Source organism: Lampetra planeri, chromosome 13, assembly GCF_965212315.1.
Source record: "Lampetra planeri chromosome 13, kcLamPlan1.2.h2, whole genome shotgun sequence".
Classification (NCBI taxonomy): Eukaryota; Metazoa; Chordata; class Hyperoartia; order Petromyzontiformes; family Petromyzontidae; genus Lampetra; species Lampetra planeri.
Window position 1 is genome coordinate 2,774,963 of NC_136119.1, and position 24,045 is coordinate 2,799,007.

Below are 24,045 nucleotides of genomic sequence, written 5' to 3' on the forward strand. Positions count from 1 at the left end.
CTACTGTGCCAGGCTAGGTGCAGGAGGAGGTCTCGGGACAGACCCATCAGGTGCCATGGGTTGGCTGAGATGACAGGTAGATGCACCACCAGCTGTAACCCCTACTGTGCCAGGCTAGGTGCAGGAGGAGGTCTCGGGACAGACCCAGCAGGTGCCATGGGTTGGCTGACTGAGATGACAGGTAGATGCACCACCAGCTGCACCGTGCCAACTTGCTGTGTTTTAGCCGCCCGGCGCTCCGCTCGTTGTTACAAGCGTCGCTGCTCCTTTGTTCGAGCATAATCTCACGTTCACGCGATTATTATTGTTAACACGCACGACTCGATACACGTTACGTACGCAAGTGTACGAATCTCAGTGAGATTTGGCGAGGTCGCGCTGTTGCCGTGGCTCGGCGGCAGGGGGTAGGTCTCGCCTGCTGTTGGACTTCTCGCCCAAGGTCGGATGAGGAACCCTCTCTCGGTGGGTGGTGTGGTGGGGCGTGCGATGTGGGCTGCTGTGGGGCAGTAGCTATTGGGCGGTGTGGCCTCTCGGCTTTTGGTAGGCGCGGTCTGGAGAACTTGGGGAATGCATTATTGGTCTGTGGGATGTGGCCTGGGCCGAGCTATGGACAATTCCAATTGGTTGGCTGGGCAGTCGTTGACGTCGTCTCGATGGGTGGGCATTGTGAGTTTTTATTTGGGCGCAGCCAATTGGGTCCGGTGGACTTTTTTTCGTCGAGGCTTTTATTCGGCGTTGCTATTCGTCAACTGGGGCTTGGGTCTTGTCTTCTGCGGGCGTGGCTTCTCATCGGTAGGCGTGGCCTGACCTACGGTGGGCGTGGCTACTCGTCGGTAGGCGTGGCCTGACCTACGGTAGGCGTGGCTACTCGTCCGTAGGCGTGGCTACTCATTGGTGGGCGTGGCCTGACCCGGCTTTCGACGTTTGTCCTAATGTAGGCGTGACTGGGCCTAATGCGGGCGTGGCTTGGTCTGATATGGGCGTGTCCTGACCTGCTGTGGGCGTGGCTCGTAAGGGGAGGGCCCTGAGGCCTCGCTCTAGAATCGGAAGCGCTTCGTGCGGCTCCAGTGCGAGGCGATGGCGGCGGCGGAGGGTGAGACGGTCGCAGGTGAGAGATTCATCATCATCATCACCTCCACAACAACAACATCGCAACCTGAATCACCGTCCTCGCATCTGTCATCAGGACCACACCGGTATCATCACCCACCAGCATCGTGGTCAACAACATCGCCCATCAACTCGACAGCATCACCACGATCGTAACCTTTGTCATGTTCATCATCACACGATCATAATTATTCTTATCGTAAACATCACGTCAACAACACAAACATCGATATCGTACTTATGACCGTCATCGGCAACATTGTTATCAACATTAAATCCAACATTATCGTCAACAGCATCATCGGGAACGTCATCAAATCATTAATAATTGTAATTCACGATCATCGATATTTCCACCATTTGCATCATAACGCATTAACATCAACATAATTACATCCACAACATACTCATTCACCATCGCCGTTCTTATATAATTAACCACAATTATCAGCCGCAAATGATTATCAACATCAATACCATCACCAAACACCTTAATTATAACCAGAATCACCATCATAAACGTCACTGTCATCACGACCACCATTACCATCGCAACCACTACCATCTCAAACTATCAAAAACATAACCACAACTACCACAATCATCACAATCACCATATACAGAGCCTCTGTAATCACCACACCCACTGTAAAGCCATCACGACCGCCATCATCGTCACAACCATCACCACTAAAACCATCACCACAAAAACCATCATCACTAAAACCAACAAAGACAAAGATCCCCCGTGTAGCCTTAACAGACTGTTGGGGCAAGTGCTGTTAAAGGCCGGCACGGCACACGAGGGCTGAGTGGCCAGCACCACGGCAGGCCGCCTTTGTCTTCCTAGTGGCGATGTTTACCCCACTAGGTACTCATTTGAGACTGAGTCGACCTAGGGTAGGCCCAGTACCGCTGTTGACCGTGAGCCGGAATCGAACCCCAATACTGCAACCACCAATTTCATTACAACCATACATAACCCACTATCATCGCCACAACAACCACCACAACCATCGCCCATCAACATAACCACTGCAGCAGTCGCAGCCATAAACAAAAATCACCGTCGTTTTCACAATTTACACCATCATCACCACTACCGCCATCATCATCACCACTACCGACACTGGAAAACGCCTTCACCACTAGGCCGAGGAGTCCCTGCGGAGTGAGCCGACCTCGACACTGTGGCTGTGTTTGCCAAAGTGGCTTTGTGTGTCCTCTCCGTGTTTGTGCCTCTTCTTGAATTTTTTTGGAAGAGGGCCGGCAATGATGTGTGTTGGGTTTGTGTTGTTTGTGGGTAGCGATGTTTGTTTTAACGGCTGTTGTTGGGTGGTGTGTGTGATGGTGCTTTTAGTTTTGGTAAATGTATTCCAATTTTGGAACATTTTCCCAGGAAAGCCTCACTTCCAAGGAGGGCGGATATTTGTCAATACAGCCACTGTAATCGGTAGATTCATGTGGGAGGAAACCGCCAGGAGTACCTGATGAAAAGTTACTCGTCATTGTTGCGACGGTGTTGATCGTGGTGATTGTGGTGGTGATCATGTTGGCAGTGGTTGCTGTGTTTGTTTGAGACAATGTTGTTGATGGTTGACAGTGTTGGTGATGATGTTAGTACTAGCGTAGTGGCTAGTGGTGTTAAAGGTGATCTTGACGGTGTTGCTCGTAAGCCTGTTGATGTTGGGTGGTGTGATGCGTTAGTAATATTGATGGTATTATTAGTACATTTATTGGTGGATGGTGGTGATGGTGTTTCTAATGTTGATGGGAGGTAGTATCAGTAGTGTTGATGGATGGCGGTGATGGGTGTTGTTCATAAGATTTATGTTGGTGATGTTGCTAATATTCATATTGGATGGTGTTTTTTGTGTCGATGATGGCGGGTGGGCATTTAATATTGATTGTATGGGGTGTTTTTTATGGCTTTAATATAGTTTGTGTGATTAGTAATATTGTTATGGTTGTAAATGTTGGTGTTGCTAATATTATTGATGATGGTGATTTTGTTGATGTATTCATCGTGATGGTTGTGATCCTGATGAGGCTAGTGATACTGTTGATGGTAGTTATAATACGCTATTGCTTTTGTTAATGTTGACGTTACTTATGACATTGATCGTGGTGGTGTTACTTTTTATGGTGGAGTGATAGTCATGATGATGTTATCGATATACTCTACTTGTTTTTGATAGTGATAATGTTGGTAATGGTGGAATTGGTGTTGAAGGTAGTATTATTTTTTATGGCCATGTTTTTATTCTATTTCTGTTAGTGGTTTGATGGTTATATTGTGGTGATGAGTTGAAGGTAGTGTTGATGATGGTTATGTTTCTGTTGTGATATTGATGATGGTGTTGGTGGTGATGTATTGGTGTCGATGGTGTTGCAGGTAATATTTATAGTGTGGTGTTGATGGCTGTGGTATTGGTGAAGGTTACTGTTAATCGTGGTGTAGGTAGTGTTGATCGTATTGATATGTTCTCATGGCTGAACACTTTCCCATATTCCATATTGTCAGACCTTTAAAATATATATTCGTCGTTATTTGACTACTGTGACTGCACATTTTACTTTGCAACTTGATTCACATAACCAATTATACTGAATATTTTTCATGTCCATACTAATCTATCTTTTGGGCCCTGCATCCTGTCCCCTTTATGTGGCTTCCATGAAGCATTCAAGCACACTTGCTTTTAAAATAAGGAAAATCCTTGTCTGGTCGGTACTATAATATACATACATTCAGAGTTAGAAACCTCTCTTCCAAATATGCTTTGATGTATGGGTTCTGAGACGGTCTTTTTTTAGCGTTACAAAAGCCAATTTTGTGTTTTCAATTTTCCGCAGTCGCGAACCGTTTGAAAACGCATCTCAATATCAAAGGTTAATCGTTAGCGTTTTTTTGTGCTTAAATTTGAATGGTTTATTTTAATGCTCGTCCAGCCAATGGACAAGCTGATGCAAAGGCTCCATTTAAGCTGTGCTGTACACAGAAAATTGACGATCACAAACGCGAATCATTAGAAACCTTTTCATTTACACAACGTATGCCCAAATCTCTTGTCCACCACAGTGTATGCTGTGGTGGACAAGAGCTTTGGACATCTGTAAGGACACATTATTATTGCACCGAGCCTGTGCTAGGTCAAGTCGTCACTTGTCATTGTGTCATGGTCACGATGTTTAAACAATGGTTAACCTACTTTTAGTGTCCCTTGCCCAACATCGGCACCTTTTACCCCCAATGTCTTCTCCCCCCCCCCCAAGTCAACCTTAAAAACTCCTTGAGTCAGCACACCTGTGTGTCACTACCTGAACCTCCCTACAGGTTTACTCGCGTATTTAAGTGCGCAGTTTCTAGGTACACAATTTGAAGGCTATTTATGTACGTTAGGTGTGAACACGAGTCCGGCAGACGTCAGGAGTATTGGGTAACACTCTTGGAAAAGTAAGCTTTGGTTAATTGTGTTTCAGGAATTCAATGTGGCTAGAGAATACATGAACCATACGCATTGTTAAATATGCATGCTCTGCGTTTAAGTTTACGTTATGCTGAGTCACTGTGATTGGAAGCGCATCGGCGTTGTCACGGGACACCCCCCCCCCTCCCCATGGCGAATAGTTTAGAGAAAACAATTTTTTCCGATGGAGCCCATCGGTAGACCCCCTGGGGGTGGGGAGAGGGTTAAGACAAAATATGAACATGCTTTCGAGGCTGTGTGTGCGGTTACTTCTGGGTTACACGGAAACTCGTCTTTCACGGTTCAGTTTCCCCCCCCCCTCCAAATAGATCGCTTTGTGACTTTTTACCTTGAGCCGTGAGCCGCCATTTGTGGCAGCGTTGAGTTCAAGTAGGACGAACTTTTCGATTGTCATGCAGTGATGACCGATTGATTATCGACTGAGCAAATAAACGGTTGTAAAGTTTTCTGTAAATGACGGAAAAGTGTTTAACAAGCTGGAAAGAAAGAAGTGATAATACACGCAAAAGTAGTTTTTTTTTTTAGACAGCAAAAAGGCAAAATTGCGACATTTAGTATGTTAACAATAATTTCAACATCTCACAGCACTAATCCAAAAATATATCAGATTAATAAGAAAAAAATGACAATACTCGAATTGACTATTCGCTTTCTTTCTAATAAAGAGGGACTCGGGAGACACGAGGAACCACAGACAAGCAGGAAAGGCAGCCACGCAGTTGGCCTGGGCCAAATTCGCCCCCCTCCCCCAAAGCTCTGAGATCCTCTATATATTAAGCTGTTATCAGCAAATTACATGATTATTCCTCGTTGTAAATGTGTAAACACGCATACATGTACTGAAGCTTGTCAGGAGATTGGCAGCAGCATCATCATCAAAGGAGTTTGCTTCTAAATTTTAAGGAATGTCATCAGTCAGGCTGGAGCAGTTTGAGAGAGGAGATTGCTTGATATCTTGTCCATTTCGGGAGACACGTTACCCTAACGCTTTCCCAGTATTCATTGTAAGCTTTACACAAACGCTGCCTTACAACAAAACACAATTGAGCTGGGAATGTTTACAGCCCTGGACAAACAGTTGTCTTTGTGTGTGTTGTTAAGAGACCCTTGTTATCATGGTGACCTTGTTCTGAGAAAAATCTGAATTTCTCACGTCAGGTTTTTTTGTTCGTTGTCACTTCCAAATTGCTGTTATCAATCTAAAACTAAACTCAAAGTGTAGTTTTTATGAGAGCTTCGTTTTTTCTGCAGTTAAGCCGTGAAATTAAAGCAGTAAATGTGGTTATAGCTTTTGATGAGATTCATTTGATCTTGTCTATGTTATGGATTGATTGCTAGCCAGTCTGAATCCGCTGCTAGATAAAGGCCTCCCTGTGTCATGTTAGTCATGATGGTCGTTTGACCATACTTCACGCTGGTCAGTGCAGGTTGCTAAATGAATCTGGTGGGAGGTCCGCACCAATTCGTATACCACTTGCCACTGATGTTAGCTGTAGCTGGAAATCAAACTGAGGTCACCAGGTTCATCACGCAGTGCGCTAAACCACTGGGCCACCATTCGCCCACCCCCAGTCCATAACATGTCTAACCACACTTTTTAAATGAGTGTGCCGTATGGGAAAATGTAATTATGTGGGTGTGCAGAGCATGTTCGTAACTCGTGACAAGCCTGCCTGTTGTTTTATCCAAGTAGAGTATCAACTCGGGTCATTTTAAAATGCTCTGTTTAGGGACATGTTGATACTCTCATCCATGTTTGTTTCAATTATGCAAGCGCTGTTGGGTTGAACTGTGCACAGACAGCATATGTTCTGTTACTGATAGCTTGGTTGGAGGGGAGATAAAAACAGTGCTGGCAGAAACTTGTGGAGTTGTGCAACATTCCTCAGCTGTGTCAAAAGTGACCGGCTTAAAAAGGAGTTTTTTTAAAGTTTAATAAACAAGGTGAAAATACTGGTAAAATATACGAGTGTAATTCCAATGATTGTTTTCTACTTAGTTTGCAAGGTAGTTGCCTACTTACTTCTTCTTGTGGTGGCTTTACTTGTTCGATTGCTCAATGCTTGCACGTTGGCTAATATGCTGTCCGGACGTCAGTTGTGTAACGCTATACTGTACGTTGTTGAACTGGACGTGTAATTTTAATTAACTTTTCAGATTGTGTATTGTTTCATGTTTATGACCACCATTATTTAAATTCATTTATAGTAATTGTGCATTTGCTTATCTTCATTCGATGACTGCGCAACTGAATAATTTTTTTGGTTTTTCAGAAAATCCATATCTGCACTTGGTGGAACCTCTACATGAAGACAACCCAGACCACAAATTCTTTAACCTCCTAAAGTTGAATGATCCCCGATACGGTAAGAAAACTTATCCTGATTTAGTCAAGTACACTTTTGATGCCCATAAATATAACTAATACAATAAACTCCTTTAAAAAGTTTATTTTTAAACAACGGTTTTATTCACAACTTCGTTTAACTCGCCCTCGAGAAGTACCTCAATGATGCTGCGCCTGCTCCCACATCAACGCTTACTTGAAATAATTGGTTATTTTATAAATTAATCTTCAATGTACTATTTTTTGTGTGGAGTGATGGTGCCCGTACTCGTTCACACGGAGCAGATGCGCCTGAGATACACTCGCCTGCTTTTTGTGCAAAATTATGTGACAGTTTAGGGACCGCGGCGTTTTTTACCTACGCAAAAATATATAATTAATAAGGCGTCCATACTAACATTGTAATTGCTTGAAACGAGCCAATTAATTGATGAATTCGTGCCGATTTTGATACGGGCATGTATTGTCTCCGGATCTGAGAGTGTGTACAATTTTTTATTGATTGGACAACAGGAAGTAGACTAACTTTTGATTACAAGATTTGACCACAACAAACAAGAGTGAAGTTAAATAAAACCGTTGATTAAAAATCAGTTCTTTGGTTAACGTCCATGAGTGAGGGATTTTTTGTGTGTTTATGAATATGATTCCAGAGAGATTACCTTTCTGCATTCGCATCCTGCTGGAGTCCACGATCCGGCACTGTGATGGCTTCCACATTCGCCCAGTCGATGTTGAGAACATCCTGGACTGGAGAGAAACAGGGACATGTAAATTGGAGGTCCCATTTCGCCCAGCACGTGTCATCTTGCAGGATTTCACGTGAGTGTGCCACCCTCCATCATTATCCTCACTGCTGCCACCACCACTTTTCTGCTTTCACTGTTAAACAGCATGTGCAAACTCTCATCTCACTATCAGCACCATCACCACTAGCACCAGCACCATCAGCACTGCCATTACCCAAGCACCTATTATTCCTTTATTGATTTTTATAAACTACACCAGGTACTGACTCATTTAAGACTGAGTCGACCTCAGGTAGAATCAAAACCAGCTCTTATCACTCACCATTGATGTTGGTAATCAAACTCGTGTTACTGGGTCCGTAGCGCAGTGTGCTCACCACAAACCAGCTGCTAGCAGTACTGCCAGCATCATCATCACCACCACCAATGGGAGTGCAGCGATTGGTGAAGCCAAACTGTTGAACCGATGCCGACAATGGAACTAACACAGGATCGCACACATTTGCAGTGGCATCCCCGCTGTGGTGGACTTTGCGGCGATGCGAGACGCCGTACAGCGTCTGGGCGGAGATCCCAGCCGAGTGAACCCCACGTGCCCAGCCGACCTCGTCATTGACCACTCAGTGCAGGTGGATGTGAGCCGCAAGTGAGTGGAAGAAACCCTCTCCCCCAAACCGCCCTGCGCATCCTGGGACCTGGCCCCCTCTCAGTCGTAGAATTTCAACCGTTGCGAATATAACATGCCGACGTTAAATTGTAGTATTAAGCATGTAACAATGCATCGATTCGTCGATTTAAAATAGATTCTTACACTCATGAATTGTGCTAAATCGTGTTTGTGACAGTGTTATTTTGCATTCATAGTTGTGGTACATCTTTAGTTCACGTAAACCATTTTACATTGCACATTCAGTCTAAAGGCATGAAATAAAATAATCTATGTTTGAATGCAATTGCAACCCCGATTTGAGATAATCGAATCACATGGTACGAGAATCATCGTTACATGCCTATTAAAGTATATTTTGATGCATTGGACCAGAACTATGTTGTTCGTAGAGAGCCGGGCAACAAATGCCATTGTTTTACCGCACTCTGCTCTAAACATCTGTGCGACCCACCTGCACGAGCCCACACTGACCAGCATCGTGAAATATGATCAAATAACCACGCCATGCAACGGGGTGAGGATGCTGTTATCCAGCAGTAAATTAACGAAATGACTGCACATGCATTAGGCAAGGTCCAGTCCGTAATTTTACATTCAGGGAAGGATATGATGGCGAGCTGCTGCTACGGGTTGTCACGTGCCAGCCTCTTGTTATTTGTATTGCCTGGAACACCTCTATTGACCTTTGTCTCCCACTCACACTGCTACTCGCTTTCTGGCTTGCCGTTCTCCCAAGTGACATTAACCATTTTTGTGTACCTGGCGATTCTACCTCCCACAACAAACTTACACCTGGGCTTGTCCTCTAGTTTTATGAAAACTCCTATTTTTAGACGTGGCATTTAATTACAAATTGGTTATAGCCACATCATTTTAGTATCATTGTCATTCCAGCTTATTTCGATGAAAGATAATATGACGTCTGGTGGGTTCAGTGATAAAAAAAAACATGAAATATTCATGAATAATACAGATGCTGTGTGAGAGTTTAATTGATTTAGGATCATAGTTTTATATCCTGGCAATACCTATTGTGAAGCCCATCTGCCAATGCAACCGCCAATTGGGTTTTGAAGGAGTGGGATTTATGCCGATATAACTTGATGTTTATTGGACTCGACATTGACGAGGTATCGGTCATAGTTCGATTTAGCCAAACTCTTAAACACCTCGAATAACATTTTGGTTTGTGCCATTTCTTGGTGAATCGCACTGGTAAAACTAGCGGACAATTTCGGTCTATAATATAATCACACGCATGTTGTCGTATGAAATGGCAGCATTAATATGCAGTGGTGCGATCCGTTAAAACTCGAGGCTTTTTTCAAATGCGCCCACCCCCACCCCGTCCCCCCGTGTTCTGTCTGCCTTTTCCCTGTTCTTTCCCCCCCACCCCATGTCTCCGGCTGCCGGTGTGCTAGCGCCCCCCCGATTGCCGCTAGCCCAGCTTCGTGGGCGCCCGCCACAACAGCAGCGGGCTGTGCGGACTGCAGCGCTCTGTGTCAGAAAATGAGGCACAAAGACCCGAGCCCAGCCAGCCTGCCCGGCCACGTAGACAGCAGCTCACTCTGCCCCTTCCACTTACAGCCGCTGCCAGGGTACAGCTGTCTTTTAGCATTTCTCCTTGTCTAGAGGGCTTCCCCAAATTTGGGCAAATGCTTTTGTTTGTTTTGTTTGGTTTTCTGAGTATTACTGGGGAAACTTACATGTGTGGGTGGAAGGACCTGGTGGGTGGTGGTGGTTAAGAGATTATTACCCTTTCTTAATCTTGCCATTGTTTGCTGTTGGCTTGCAGTGTATTCCTCACATTTGCATTTACATTTGAAGGTGCCCCTGTGAGTTCTGAAGGTGTTATGAGTTGGGCAACAACAACAAACTTTTTTGTTTGTATTTTTGTTGCAGGCCTGACAGCCTGCAGAAAAACCAAGAGCTGGAATTTGAAAGAAACAAAGAGAGGTTCCAGTTCCTTAAGGTACAGTTCAAGTTAAACTTTAAATGTAGTTTACATTTGAGGTTTCCAAAAGCTGAAAAGTCTAGCAAGCCACGATTGAAATACAAGCTATATAAATAAAACAATACACAAGTTTATGCATATTGCATATATGAATACACATGTACTGTATAGTATGCTATACACGATTGTGTGTCGTGTCTTAGTGTACAGACCAAAATGTTTACGGTATGGTTTGCTATTGAGTACTGTACTGTAGTTTTGTATGTTGGTCCGAGGGTGCCCTAAGTGACCACCCATCCCCTTCCCCACAATTCTCTACCAGCCCTTCCTCACAACTAACCTATTATTTTAAGTCAATTTAACACGCTTGGACTACGCATTTTATTATGCATTATATTTAATGGCACATTACAAAGTATTTAGTTTGTCACGTCTCTTATTTTTGCATATCATATAGAGTTGAGATTTTTTACGAGCCGACCAAGTGTAAAATCCATCTAGCTGGGATATTACCATTTGTATCGTGAGCTTACTAAGTTATAAGAATCGATAAATCGTGTGTGTGCGTGTGTGGGAAGTGGTAGTGTAGCGGTTAGCGCACTGCTCTACGAACCCGATGGCCCGAGTTGGTTTCCTGCTCCCGGCCAGCACCAGGGACGATTATCTGAACCGGTCCTGAGCCTCCTTTAGTTCGACCCACCCTCAATTGAGTACCCGGTGCGGTGTGTAAACATCAGCACTGGCGAGACAAAGGTGGCTGAGCGTGGTGCTGGCCACCCACCCCCCTCGTGTGCCGTGCTGGCCTTCGTAAGTGCTCGATAGCAGCACTTGCACCAACAGTCTGTTGAAGGCTATATGGGGGATCTTTTGTCTTTGTTTGCGTTTGTGCCAACAGTGGGGGTCTCACACGTTCAAGAACATGCTGGTGGTGCCCCCGGGCACAGGCATCGTTCACCAGGTGAACTTGGAGTACCTGGCCCGGCTCGTCTTCTTGCTCGACGGGCTCTACTACCCCGACAGCCTGGTTGGCACCGACTCCCACACTACCATGATCAACGGCCTTGGCATCCTTGGCTGGGGTCAGTTTGTAAAAATCTACTCTTGTTACATGAGAGATCGTTGTGTTGTAATTGGTTGTTGACGCCCACGTAGATGAGCGCTGACTGATAGCATGTGTATCCTTTCCCTGTTGTTGATGGTTTATGGTGTGGGCCTGATCACCAAGGAATGCACAAATACATCAAAATAAGTTTGTTTTTCCACTTCGTTTAGCTTTTTCCACCACTGAGGATTAGCATTTTGGTGTGATTGACATGCGACGAATAATCTTTACACGGTAGATGAAAGATGTGCCATAGTGTGGTTTTAGAGAGGCCTAGCTATCTGCTGTCATCCACTGGGGCCATTCTGTAAAACGAAGGGTGATGTTCTGTTCACTGTGAGTCTGAAGTGAAAATTCTTAATCTTGTGGCAAAACGCTGATGGGAAATTTTCAGTAAAATTGTTACAAAGAAACTGAGCCGGCAGTCATCCTTCAAATAAGAATGAGTTAAAATGTATAAGTTTGAGATGCTGCTGCGATTAGCTGCCATTATCTAATTTGCATTATCAATTGAATTGCTTGTTCATCAGGTGTGGGTGGCATCGAGGCTGAGTCTGTGATGCTGGGCCAGCCGATCAGCCTCATGCTGCCGGAGGTGGTTGGATACAAACTAACAGGACGGGTCAGCCCTCTGGCCACCTCCACCGATGTGGTGCTCACCATCACAAAGGTGAGTACATAGGCAAGGCAGTTGCTCCCTTTCCTGGGCCTGTAGCGTAATATAAAAGTGCTCGGTAGTAGGAGATGTGATGATTCATTTTATGCTATTAGAGGTGATGGCGAATGGATTAGGCTGATGATGGAGTTCCAGTCAAAGGAGCGAATATGCTCCAAAGTAAAGAATGGAGCTTTGAGGTCAATTCATTCGCAGTAGTCGACTGAATTGTGGCATCGTAACCGATGGGGGGTTGGCAATGATATGAGGATGTCTTCATCCAACAGTTAATAGTCAATGGGTCTATGATGGAACAATTCACTCCCTCCACAATTCAATAGACTTTATACTCTTTGGGTCTTTCGGTAAAGTCACGTAGATAGAAAAATAATAAAAAATCACGACGTTTCTATCGCAACACAAGCGATCGTCTTCAGGTGAAAAAATACAGCAGGAGGACTGCTGAGGCAGGAGAAATATTGCGGGAGAGCTGCTGCAGCAAAAGGTTATATATGTTTGAGATGGGTGGCCAGATGACAAACGTGCCATCTACGTATCTCTTCCACAAGGAAGGACGTAGGATGGATGCCTGGATGGCACCTGTCTCAAATTTTCCATGAAAATATTGGCTACCACTAGACTTTCACAATGCAGCTCGCATAATTCACTTTACGAATTGATTCTACATTGATTCTTGAGGTGCAAGTGTAATATATTATGGCTGCAGAATTCCCATGAACAAATCATGTCCAACATATATAAATGCTATACTGTGTGAACATCCAAAGGTGTTTTAAAGACCTATTTGGCCATAAGTAAGGACAATGGTTCCCCACCACTGTGTTAGCTCCAGTGTTTAACATTCCAAGCCTTAAATTGTATTTGTGTAAACCATTTACAGCACCTGCGACAGGTTGGGGTGGTGAGCAAGTTTGTGGAGTTCTTCGGGCCAGGAGTGGTGCAGCTGTCTATTGCCGACCGCGCCACCATCGCCAACATGTGCCCCGAGTACGGAGCCACGGCCGCCTTCTTCCCTTTCGACACCGTCGGCATGATGTACCTTCAGCAGACCGGTGCGTCGCCCCGCTCCCCACACCGCCTGGCTTAGGCAGCCTTAACAGCATTAGCGCCTGGAAAGCTTCGACATGTGACCAAGCTTTTAAGCTCAATGAACCATTGAGTCTTTAACGCACCGTGGCCAAAGCAAGTTGTAATTGAGACGTTTCATCCGTGCTTTTGTCTACAGGTCGAGAAGAGGCCAAAATGAAATATGTCGAGGACTACCTAAAGGCTGTCAAACTCTTCAGGGACTACAGCGATACGTCGCAGGATCCCGACTACTCGCAGGTAACCCATACAGCCTGGTTTTACTGGTAGGAACCTCCTGGTTACACCAGGCCACAGGGGATTATTGTGTCCGTCCGTCGTGCATCCAAAAATGGGAGGGGTGGGGCTGGGTGGAGAGGGGAGGGTGGGGAGGGTGGAGAGGGGCTGGGTGGGGTGGGGAGGGGCTGGGTGGGGAGGGGCTGGGTGGGGAGGGGGTGGGTGGGGAGGGAGGGGGTGGGTGGGGAGGGAGGGGGTGGGTGGGGAGGGAGGGGCTGGGTGGGGAGGGAGGGGCTGGGTGGGGAGGGGAGGGGAGGGTGGGGCTGGGTGGGGAGGGGCTGGTCACCCCGTGGTGCCCTTATAAAACTCAACATTTAACCTACTCACGCCGGCTTGTGCCCGCCCTCACAGTCGGCCATATTTGCGGAATACACCACGCCGCCGTTGACCCTGGCCATTGACCGAGCAACCCAACGTTCCTACCAGCTCCCTCCGCAGGAATGTGTTATGGGTTAACACGGTGTTTACTACTCGAGTATCAATGCAGGACAGGCAGATTTGCTTGGGTGCAGTGTCCATGCCTTCAGGTTAATTTGTTGATACCAGTTGAGTCACTTTTAATGAGAAGTCAGCTTTGTTCTTGCAATAGGAATGTGGACCCCCCCCCTCACTTTTGGGTTAAGAAAGACGGAAATGTTAAGTAACCTAAATAGATTAACCACCAGGGCTCTCCAGTTGGTTCTCTCTTAAAGATAATTGCATATAACCAATCGTCATGCCAAGTCCCAAAAATAATTCTGAAATATATACATGTCTTTTTTGAAGTATATTGCTCCAATTACTTGGGACAAAGGGAAATCCTGTCAATATTTTCTCATCTGCAGTTGATCCCGCTCGATACAATTAAATGTTATTCAAGGTTTTAAAAGTTGGGCTTAAGATAAATGTGAGCAAAACAAAATTAACGTGCAAAATCCATTGGAGTGTGTATACCTGGGACAGTTACTCGGGGCGGACTCGGATCAAAATGATAAAATCAACGTTGATGTGCCGAAAGGATCAGAGAACAAATGCTGATTACTCAACATAACGTAGAGAAGCTCTTGTCTTGTTCTGTCCCTGGGAGAGGAGCACTGTAATCAATACTGGTGTGTGCGTGCGGACACCAGGTGGTGGAGCTTGACCTAGCGTCGGTCGTGCCATCGGTGAGCGGCCCGAAGCGACCCCAGGACCGCGTCGCCGTGGAAGACATGAAAACAGACTTCCAATGCTGTCTCAACCAGAAGGTAATGTGTCGGCATGATCAGATTTTTTAGATGAGTTACGGATGTCAGGAGACCTACTGGGATTGTCGCAAGTTAACGCTTGGTGTAAAGGTCACTTCACAACGCTTTACAACGCCATAGTCTCACAGTTTCATGTCAAAAATGATCAAAAAATACTCTTGAATTTGACAATTATAACCATGAGCTACTTATAAACTAATGGTCGAGTGATGCAATGCATGTAATGTCTCTTGCAATTGGAAGGATGCGAGGTCAAGCCTTGACTTGGAACTTAATTCCCCTCGGGTCAATTAAAGGAGAACCACTCTGTGAGAAGTTAATAGACGTGTTTATAAATGCACTTAGGAATAGATGCCCTATGCATTGACTCCCACCCATCTTGGTAATGTGGAATTTACATCCTTGCTCAAGGGCTGTACACTGGAAGGGTAGGTGGCTGTGCAGAGAATAAAAGTAAGGCTTACTTGACATCAAATTACAGACTACCACTTCCAGTAAAAGTTTAGTGAGCACTTATCTACACAGCAGTAGTAAATACAACAAATAATATACTAACGCTGTTCATGAACACCACGTGGGTGCTTATTTGATTGGGAAACCACTTCTCACAAAGCTGACTTTGAAAGATGAACCTCTGCGTAACGAACGTCGCTTCACGATCAGCTTGGCAACCTCAAAGTTAAGCCACATGACTTCTTGCGCATTTGAAAATCTAAACTCCGTGTCATCAAATCGGGGTGTGCGTCGGGCGATTGCTGCGCAGGTTGGCTTCAAGGGATTCCAGGTGCCTCCCGAGAGGCAGAGGGACGTGTGCCCGTTCCGGTTCGAGGAAGACGTGGAGCAGGCCGAGTACGAGCTCGCGCACGGCTCCGTGGTCATCGCCGCCATCACCAGCTGTACCAACACGAGCAACCCGTCTGTCATGCTTGCAGCTGGTAAAGGCTTCATTTCACGTCTTAGCACTGTGACCAAATCGCCCTGAATTTGCCCTCAATCTCATCGGATCTGGGAAGATAATGAGGATTGAGTCTGGTTATTAGTACTAGGATGGGAGATTGCTTGGGAATAAGCAGGTGTTGGAGTCTTAATGCACAATTATTGTGTTTTATATATTTTCTTATTTGATTGGAAACGTATCTTAATTGGTATATTGTTTGTTAACTTTTTGTTTACAGTTTAGCTATTTTTATACATTTGCTCACTTGAAAGCGACTCCTGGATTGGGACCAGTAGGCTATTAATGTGTACTTAGAAAGGTGCCGTTATTATACCTCAGTCCTATATTGTTTCACAGAACATTTAGTTCCATTGGAAACCCCATGAGACCCCTGAGTGCTGTGTTGTTTGCCACTCTCATTTAATTAAAGTCCCTTATGTAGCCCAGTGAAACAGATAATTGTAGCCACTCAGTTCTCTGTAGTCCTCACACCATAGTTATTTATAATAATGCCCCTTTAGTTACCCAGCAAAGCCTCGCCGAGTTTTCGAGGCTGTTCTTTCAGGAGGGTCCTGCATTGCGGTGTTTGGCCAACTGCTCCGAATGAGTGTTTGGCTTGTGGGAGAAAACGAGCATACCCAAAGAAAACGCACACCACGCATACGAGGGGGATACCACTTTTAAACATTTTGTCTTTAATTACGCATGCTTGGAGAAGGGTCTCGGCTCACAGCTGTGGTGTGGATTTGTGTGACTTTGTGCAGGGTTGCTGGCGAAAAAGGCAGTTGAAGCAGGCCTGAGCGTGAAGCCGTACATCAAGACCAGCCTGTCCCCGGGCAGCGGCGTGGTCACCTACTACCTCAATGCCAGCGGCGTGCTGCCCTACATGGAGAAGCTCGGGTGGGCGTCACAACTATAACAACTGCTTCTCCGTCACGGGTGTTCGCTCGGAGAAACTGGTTTCACCATTTTATAATCCATCCTTTTGCCTCTGCTGACCTTGGGGAACAGGTGTCAACTTGGCAACGGCCGTGGGATTTAGTATAACAAAGGCCTCTTGACCTTGATGTATGCCTGTTGCACACATCAGAACATGGGGCTCACGAAAAGCTTCTGTTTGTCATTTTGTGTCACTTCACGTCCGTGTTCCAGGTTTGAAGTTGTTGGCTACGGGTGCATGACTTGCGTCGGGAACAGCGGGCCTCTACCGGATTCTGTTGTTCAGGCCATCTCTCAGGTAGCGTTATAACTCGAGCGCTGGCTTTAACTTTTCTTCACTTCCTTAGTTTTTTTCCTGTCATTATAAAGCAGCATACCACTCACCCATGCCTTCGTCTCACTTAGGCGAATCTGGTGGCGTGCGGCGTGCTGTCGGGAAACCGCAACTTCGAAGGACGCATCCACCCGTCTGCCCGTGCCAACTACCTGGCCTCTCCGCCCCTAGTCATCGCTTACGCCATCGCTGGCACCGTCAGCATTGATCTCAAGTCTGAGCCGCTTGGTGAGATTCCTGAGCCTAGACACGGGCCACTGCTTGGTTCACTTGCACCTGCCAATCCACGCGGCAATTCGGCGAGTGACTAACCTGCTGATGGTGCCCCCCCTCGTGGTGGTGTTTGTGACTGGTACCCTTTGGTTGTGCCTGACGCAGGTGTGAATGCCGAGGGGAAGGAGGTGTTCCTACAAGACATATGGCCCACCCGGGAGGAGATCCAGGAAGTTGAAAGGCAGTTTGTCATCCCGTCCATGTTCCGTGAAGTCTACGACAAGCTGGAGGTCAGGGTAACTTGCCGCGCGGGAGTTTTGTTTTCCCACTTAGCCACGCGAGGCGAGTGACTGAGAGAGACTGTCTTTTTCCCCTTTTATCGTGCGAACCGCAGAAAGGGAATGATCGCTGGAACTCGCTGCCGTACCCAGACATGACACTGTATCCCTGGGACACAAAGTCTACCTTCATTAAGAGTCCTTCTTTCTTTGAGAAGCTGGTAAGTAGACTTCTGCAGAAATTAGGCTTTTAAAAACTGTGTATACACAGCTGTTGACTTTAAAAGTGAGGTTGACCATCACTTATTTCTAAACAAGATTTATTTTTCACAGTCGTTGGAGCCCAAGCCGGTGGAGACGATTGTGGAAGCACACGTGCTTCTGTTCCTGGGAGACTCCATTACCACGGACCACATATCTCCGGCTGGCAGCATTCCCCGCAACAGCCCTGCTGCCCGCTTCCTTGCCAACCTTGGGTAACTATTATTATTTATTTGAGCTGCTTAAGTAGGCATTTAGTGATTCACGGCCCTCCACACATCCCCAGTAATGTTATGAATGATTACAGTTCTGGGTCTCCATTTGATTCAATAATCGTAAAATGTTTTGGGTTTTGTTCATCTCGTGCGTGATGTTTAATTCGTATTTTCTTCCTTGTTTGTATTTTCTTGTTCCAATTGTCTAAAGATACATTCGCATTTAATTTGCAAAAACCGTATATAATTCTTGCGTGCATTGTTCGATAACATATATTGTGTCGAAAAGAATTGACTGCAATCGGATTGTTGCACGCCCATTCATAATCGGAACTATACAGTCACTCGCGCATTATTTCCAGCGCCACAGTTAACCTTCACTGAACCCCTCCCCCCCCCCCACCGCTCTCTTGTGCAGGATGACTCCACGAGAGTTCAACTCGTATGGTGCTCGACGGGGCAACGACGCCGTAATGACAAGGGGGACGTTCGCCAATGCCCGCCTCTTAAACAAGCTCGTTGGAAAGCCGGGACCCAAGACACTGCACGTGCCTTCAGGCGACACGGTACGCAGCTGGGACTGCAGATTGCAGCAAGGTCTAACCTGGAGAATTCCTGCACATGATCAGACATAGCCATCGGGATGTGGCCTGGTGTCCGGGGCTTGAGGGTGATTCTGTGTCGGAACAGAGAGCCGGTACTTCTACATTTGTGTTGCATTCCAGGTTTCAACTGTCTGTGATTAAACATTTCTCGAGTGTAGCGAGTTGATCTTTTCAGCCCAATCACTAATAACTGCATAAATATCTAAAAAATTTGGGTTTCCACTTGATTTGGCTAAATTCTAGCTTTGCAAGGCACATAAGTTTGAATAAAATATAAAAAAATACTTAAAAAAAAAACACTTACTGAAATGTACTGTCCGAGCTGCCCCTCCCCCTGCCCCCTTCCCCAACCTCCCCTCCTTCCACATCCCCCACCCCTGGGCATGGCTCCTCGAGGCTTGCCCTGGTGATTTACAGGCAACGTGAGTTGAGCGTGGACAATTAGAGCCATAAAAAATATTGTTTAAAAATATATATTTTAATGATAGAATATAGTATTGTCATCAGTATGACATAGCTATACGAAATTTGCAAAATTTAGTTACAAGATTTCTTTTTTGAGGATACAACAGACGAAGTGAGTTAAATAAAAGCGTGTAATAATGAGGCCTCTTGAAGTGACTTGAGAAGTAGTTGTCTGACATTTAAGGGTCATTCTTTACACACGGTAGTGCAATGCTTGCTTCAAAAGTTCCTTTACTGATATTTATTCATCTCAAAAGAGAGATGACACCCACAGTAGCACACAATTTCAATAAAACTGGGTGAGAAAAATGGAAATAAAGCCGCCTGGTAGATGCTGAAACCTGCGCGTGCGATCCTGTGTTGTGCCAGCTGGACATCTACGATGCAGCTGAGCGCTACCAGCAGCATGGGCAACCGCTCGTCATCTTGGCGGGAAAGGACTACGGGTCGGGCAGCTCCCGAGACTGGGCAGCCAAAGGGCCTTACCTCCTGGTAACAACGCACGTTATCCGGTCACCGTGTTGAATGCCTGTAAAGAGTTGTCGGCAGTTTGTCTTGAGAAATCTGTCTAGACAGTCTTGACGAAGAGAGTCCTTTGCCTAGACAGCCCAACTGTGTACGCAAATTGTCACCACACCAGTGTGCGTGGGAATCTATGTTATTTTTCACAGCTACTTGGTATATTCTCGTGGTATTACCAAACTGAAATTGCTGCTGAATCAGCGGATGTTAAATACACCGGCATCATTTGCAGTGCTCTGCATGCCATCATATCCAGAACTAAAATTTAAACAGCTCCTGCAACTTAGTTGTGTAAAACACCCCTCATGATGCAGTCTTACTGTTTCAAAATGATATCAATTCATAACAATTTTCTTAACATTTTGTATTATTTTCAAATCGCCACACTGGACACTGGAATCTCCAACCATGAAGTTGATAAATCTATCTGCATCCTCTTTCTGACATGAAGGGCTGTGGCCGAAAACTTAAATTCACTGTAGAGCTTTCAAATGTTACCTTTTAAACTCGTAGAACGAGACTAAACGGACAAGAGATATTAATCAAAACAACCCATGCAATGATGCATCTCTTTACATCGATTTTTACGGTCAAGATAAAATAGTGAATTGTGCATGCGAGAAACTTTTCTTTGCATATAATGATCATATGCAAATTGTGTTAATGTATTCAGGTTAGTCGAGAAAACATTACAAATGAGATAGAAAACATGAAAGTCATCACTCCAAATCTTGGCCAATTCATTACGTCACGGTGATGAGACAATGTTGATGATACATGTGGTGATGTTTTTCTCATATCTCTACTTACCCGCACCTCTGATTAGCACCGTTGGCTATGTACAATGCGAAAGAAGTTCTCCATCCATACCCAAGCCAGCCTTGCTAGGCGACCCCCGCAAGCTAAACTGTGTGTATGTTTGTCTGCGGGGGCAGGGCGTGAGAGCTGTACTTGCCGAGAGCTACGACCGCGTGCACAGGAGCAATCTGGTGGGGGTCGGCATAGTACCGCTGCAGTTCATGCCCGAGCAGAACGCCCAGAGCCTTGGCCTGACGGGCCGCGAGAAGTTCACCATTCTCATTCCGGAGAGGCCCATGCCGGGGATGGCGATTGATGTGCAGGTGAGAGAGGCGGTGGGTGGGGAGAGCGAACGGGTCGTGATTTTGGGAGGTGGGGCTGGAGGCCATCCACACCGTGGTGGGTTGTCCGCATTTGCCGGTGTCGCCTAACATTTTTACTGTCCGAAATGTTAGAGAACAAGGTCCACTCGTAGTGACCAGGCCATTGGCCTTTTATTGCAAAAAAGTGGTTCCCCAAACATACGACTCAGACCCAATAGCTACCAAAATGACCCAAATTTTAGTTTTTGGTAAAATTTTGTTTTCATGATTAAATTCAGTACATGAGCTCTACAACTGTGATTTACGCATACGAATAAGTGTAGCGTGCTGTGCCCGTTGCGTGTAACCGAATTTCACTCATTAGCACTTTGCTGTCCCATGTGCTGCTCAGCTGAGCACAGGGAAAACGTTCCAAGCCATCATGCGCCTGGAGACGGAGGTGGAGCTCGCTTACTACCAGCACGGGGGCATCCTCAACTACATGGTGCGCAACCTGCTCAAGGCGTGACAACCATCCCCTTGGCAACGGGAGGTGGTGGCCGCGGTGTGGCGATGCCGGAGGGCTTGCTAATAAACATCCCCAAGTTCAGAGGGCGGGTGGCACAGGCTTTGCACAATTTGTTTCGTTGTTGCAACAAATTGGATAAATGTAAATTGAAAATCTGACAATGTTCAAGCTGCTCATTTTCTCTTGAATGGAAATGTGATTATCACCAAAGCCTTGTTTTGCTCTGCCTTCCTTCAAATGGCAAACATACTTGTGCAGTTTTTGTAATGGGAAAAAAAAGCATTAATAAAATCTGAAACACTGCTTGCAGCTTATTTTTGCAAATAATGTTAATTTACATTACACTTTAAATTTTGTCATTCTTTGTGCACAACTTTTAATTACTGCTGTGTAAATTATTAAACCCCCCACCGGCAGTGTTATCCACAGATATTCTTAAGGACACTCCAGTCAGAGTATCTGTAAAGAACGTTAACACAGTTAACAACTCTAAATAACATTAATCTTTAAGAAAATATTTCCCTATTACTGTACCTAAATTAAGAAATTCTCAACAATTAATAAGATTAATCTCGCAATACTTAAAGCTTTATGGAGGATTGTATTTACCAATTGCAATCGAGGCAAAAGCTTTCAAAGAGAAAGACATTGGCAGAGCCATCATGCAATTGGCATGCTATGAAGTGAGAGTTGGGCACCTGAAATGCATTAAGGGGTATAGCCAACCAGGCCCATGACATGTTTTAACCTTCGAGGTGTCTGGAGCACTGTACACTACATTGGTTCTTTTGGGCAGCAGGGTGGCGCAGTGGTAACAAAAGGGCCCTGGGTTGGATTCCCTTTTTAGGCCTCATTTCTGTGTGGAGTTTGTGTTCTCTCCCCTGTTCTGTATGGGTTTCCTCTATCTAACAAAACACTGTAACTGGTATTGGCCACGCAACGATAAAACATTGAAAATTACTCAATTGGGATTACCATATCACCCACGACTGCAACAATTTGTCAAAACCTTTGTGAAAGGGAGTCTTGATGCTCGGTAAGACTTTCCTGGATAAACAGGCTTAGATTCTAGTAATTAAGGGCATGCTGTCAATTGCCATCAAGGCATCGAATGCATGAAACTTAAAGTAATTTTTACTTTAAATTTTAAAACTGCAGTTTCACGATATCACACCCTTTTAAAATAAAGGATTTGAAACCATAAAGCACCCTCAAGATGTGGTTATTAAAGTTTTAATGTATGAATTTACATTCAGGAATTATTGCAAAAACTTATTTTCTTTTGGCACCACAGACCATCGAGTTGGTCGCCGATCGTCGCCACCACCGTCCGCAATATTCACAGCAGCTTGGTGCTCGGCAGCGTTGATGGTTTACAGCCTGCGACATGCACGACTTAAGACCCCCCCCCCCCCCCCAAGTGCATGGAATAAAAACTGTGCACTTCGAAACGTGGCTAACTTCTGGATAAAGATTACTGTAAAGGCGAATTGTTTTGTAATAGTTGGAGGTGGCGGATGCCGATGCGTGTAAACCTGTTGAGCGTTCGGAGTTTAATCGACTGGGTTCAGAACATGAAGTAAAATGAGCCAAAGTGCCATATGCAAACGCCGTTTTGTTATGTGTTCTTTTTTTTAATCTAGCAGTAATGAATATCCTGTAATATAGTACTTCAAATTTAGATGATTAAAATCCATAGAGTATATAAAAAATATATAAATATACCTAAGGCACGCTTCATAATTATGTTCAGAACTGCACTGAAATCAAGCCTTCAAGGTTCTGAGCCCAGCAGTTTTGTGTCGTTTGCATATTTGGCTCATCTGAACCTTTTCTCGAAGGAAAAGATGCACAATATTCAATCAAACCAGCAGTCACTGAAGACAACATTTTAAACAGAAATTGAGGCTTCTTTGTGAAGCTCCTATACGACGTGAAACCCTTAGCTCCTGATGCGTCATAACAAGGCTGCCACGTCGCTGTACGTTGCATTACCCACTGTGGCTTCCCTCCTTTTGTTAGAAAGTTCAGACTCCTGTGTTCAGACTTCACCGTTTATTATCATCTTTTAGTGTGAGATTGAAGTCAGTCGATGATAACGCTGTTTTCAATAAATGATACATTACTGCAGTTGGCTTTTTGTGCTTTATATACACTTTTTTACATTATTACAAAGTATTGAGGTCTCGTGGCCTCTTACGGCACTTAACATTGTTCTTAATTTTTCTAAAAGGTTTACACAAATCATTGCACTTCACACTTCCGACATAACGAAGATCTGTAAATCCCCAATTCTCCATAACATTGCACTTATAGCACAACACGCACATCCGATTCGCAAATCAACAAACTTTATAATGTCGTATCAGCAGCAGCAGCGGCGCACTTGGATCTGAGGCTAGGATCGGATGATGTCCAAATATCGGACAGAAGGAAACAGCGCGGTGGCTAACGTGGCGAGAAGGCGGTTGGCGTCGTGCAGGCAGTGTTGGTGCTCTCTGGTGAATTGGCACACGCCCTGGATTTCACCCTGGAATTCCACGTACTGCTTGTTCAATCCGAGCACCTCCAAGGAAGACAGTGCCTATGCATGGGAACAGTAAGAGGTAGCATTGTGATGTCGGTAGGGTTTTAGCTATTTCTTTTGACATTACCGGTAACCGTGTAAAAACGTGTCACCGGTTTCCCGCACGTATAGAAACGTCCAGCAATAAACAAAACATTTACCTTCGGTAAAGTCACGTAGGTATAAAATAAATCACGACGTTTCGGGCGCAACACAAGCATTCATCATCAGGTGGGAAAGCATCGTCTGCTGCTGAGGCAGACTTTTAAAAGGTCTTTTATTTTATTAAAACAGTCTGCCTCAGCAGCAGACTATGCTTTCCCACCTGATGATGGACGCTTGTGTTGCGCCCGAAACGTCGTGATTTATTTTCTACCTACGTGACTTTACCGAA

The 24,045-nt window shown here is 45.2% G+C and overlaps 2 protein-coding genes across 4 annotated transcripts in view; one reads left to right on the forward strand and one right to left on the reverse strand.

The window, feature by feature from the left end:
• The first annotated feature begins 990 nt into the window (after positions 1-990).
• On the forward strand, positions 991-23,215 carry LOC144721914 (cytoplasmic aconitate hydratase-like). Of its 2 annotated transcripts, XM_078599862.1 has the most exons (22): positions 991-1,108; positions 6,875-6,967; positions 7,602-7,770; positions 8,206-8,343; positions 9,789-9,965; positions 10,270-10,339; positions 11,217-11,400; positions 11,954-12,093; positions 12,980-13,151; positions 13,325-13,425; positions 14,571-14,687; positions 15,451-15,622; positions 16,389-16,524; positions 16,777-16,861; positions 16,969-17,125; positions 17,276-17,400; positions 17,505-17,609; positions 17,722-17,864; positions 18,283-18,430; positions 19,304-19,426; positions 20,392-20,577; positions 20,969-23,215. In XM_078599862.1, the coding sequence occupies exons 1-22, from the start codon at positions 1,078-1,080 to the stop codon at positions 21,083-21,085; spliced, it is 2,889 nt and encodes a 962-aa protein (XP_078455988.1). In that variant the 5' UTR covers positions 991-1,077; the 3' UTR covers positions 21,086-23,215. The 2 variants fall into 2 exon arrangements, with proteins under 2 accessions (XP_078455988.1, XP_078455989.1); XM_078599863.1 differs by lacking the exon at positions 9,789-9,965.
• EPG5 (ectopic P-granules 5 autophagy tethering factor) overlaps positions 23,126-24,045 on the reverse strand; it is a 47,914-nt gene continuing 46,994 nt past the window's right edge. For both annotated transcript variants that reach the window (XM_078599861.1, XM_078599860.1), the window contains exon 45: positions 23,126-23,669. In XM_078599861.1, coding sequence (XP_078455987.1) covers positions 23,484-23,669 — 186 coding nt within the window. In that variant the 3' untranslated portion in view covers positions 23,126-23,483. The remainder of the gene's footprint in view (positions 23,670-24,045) is intronic.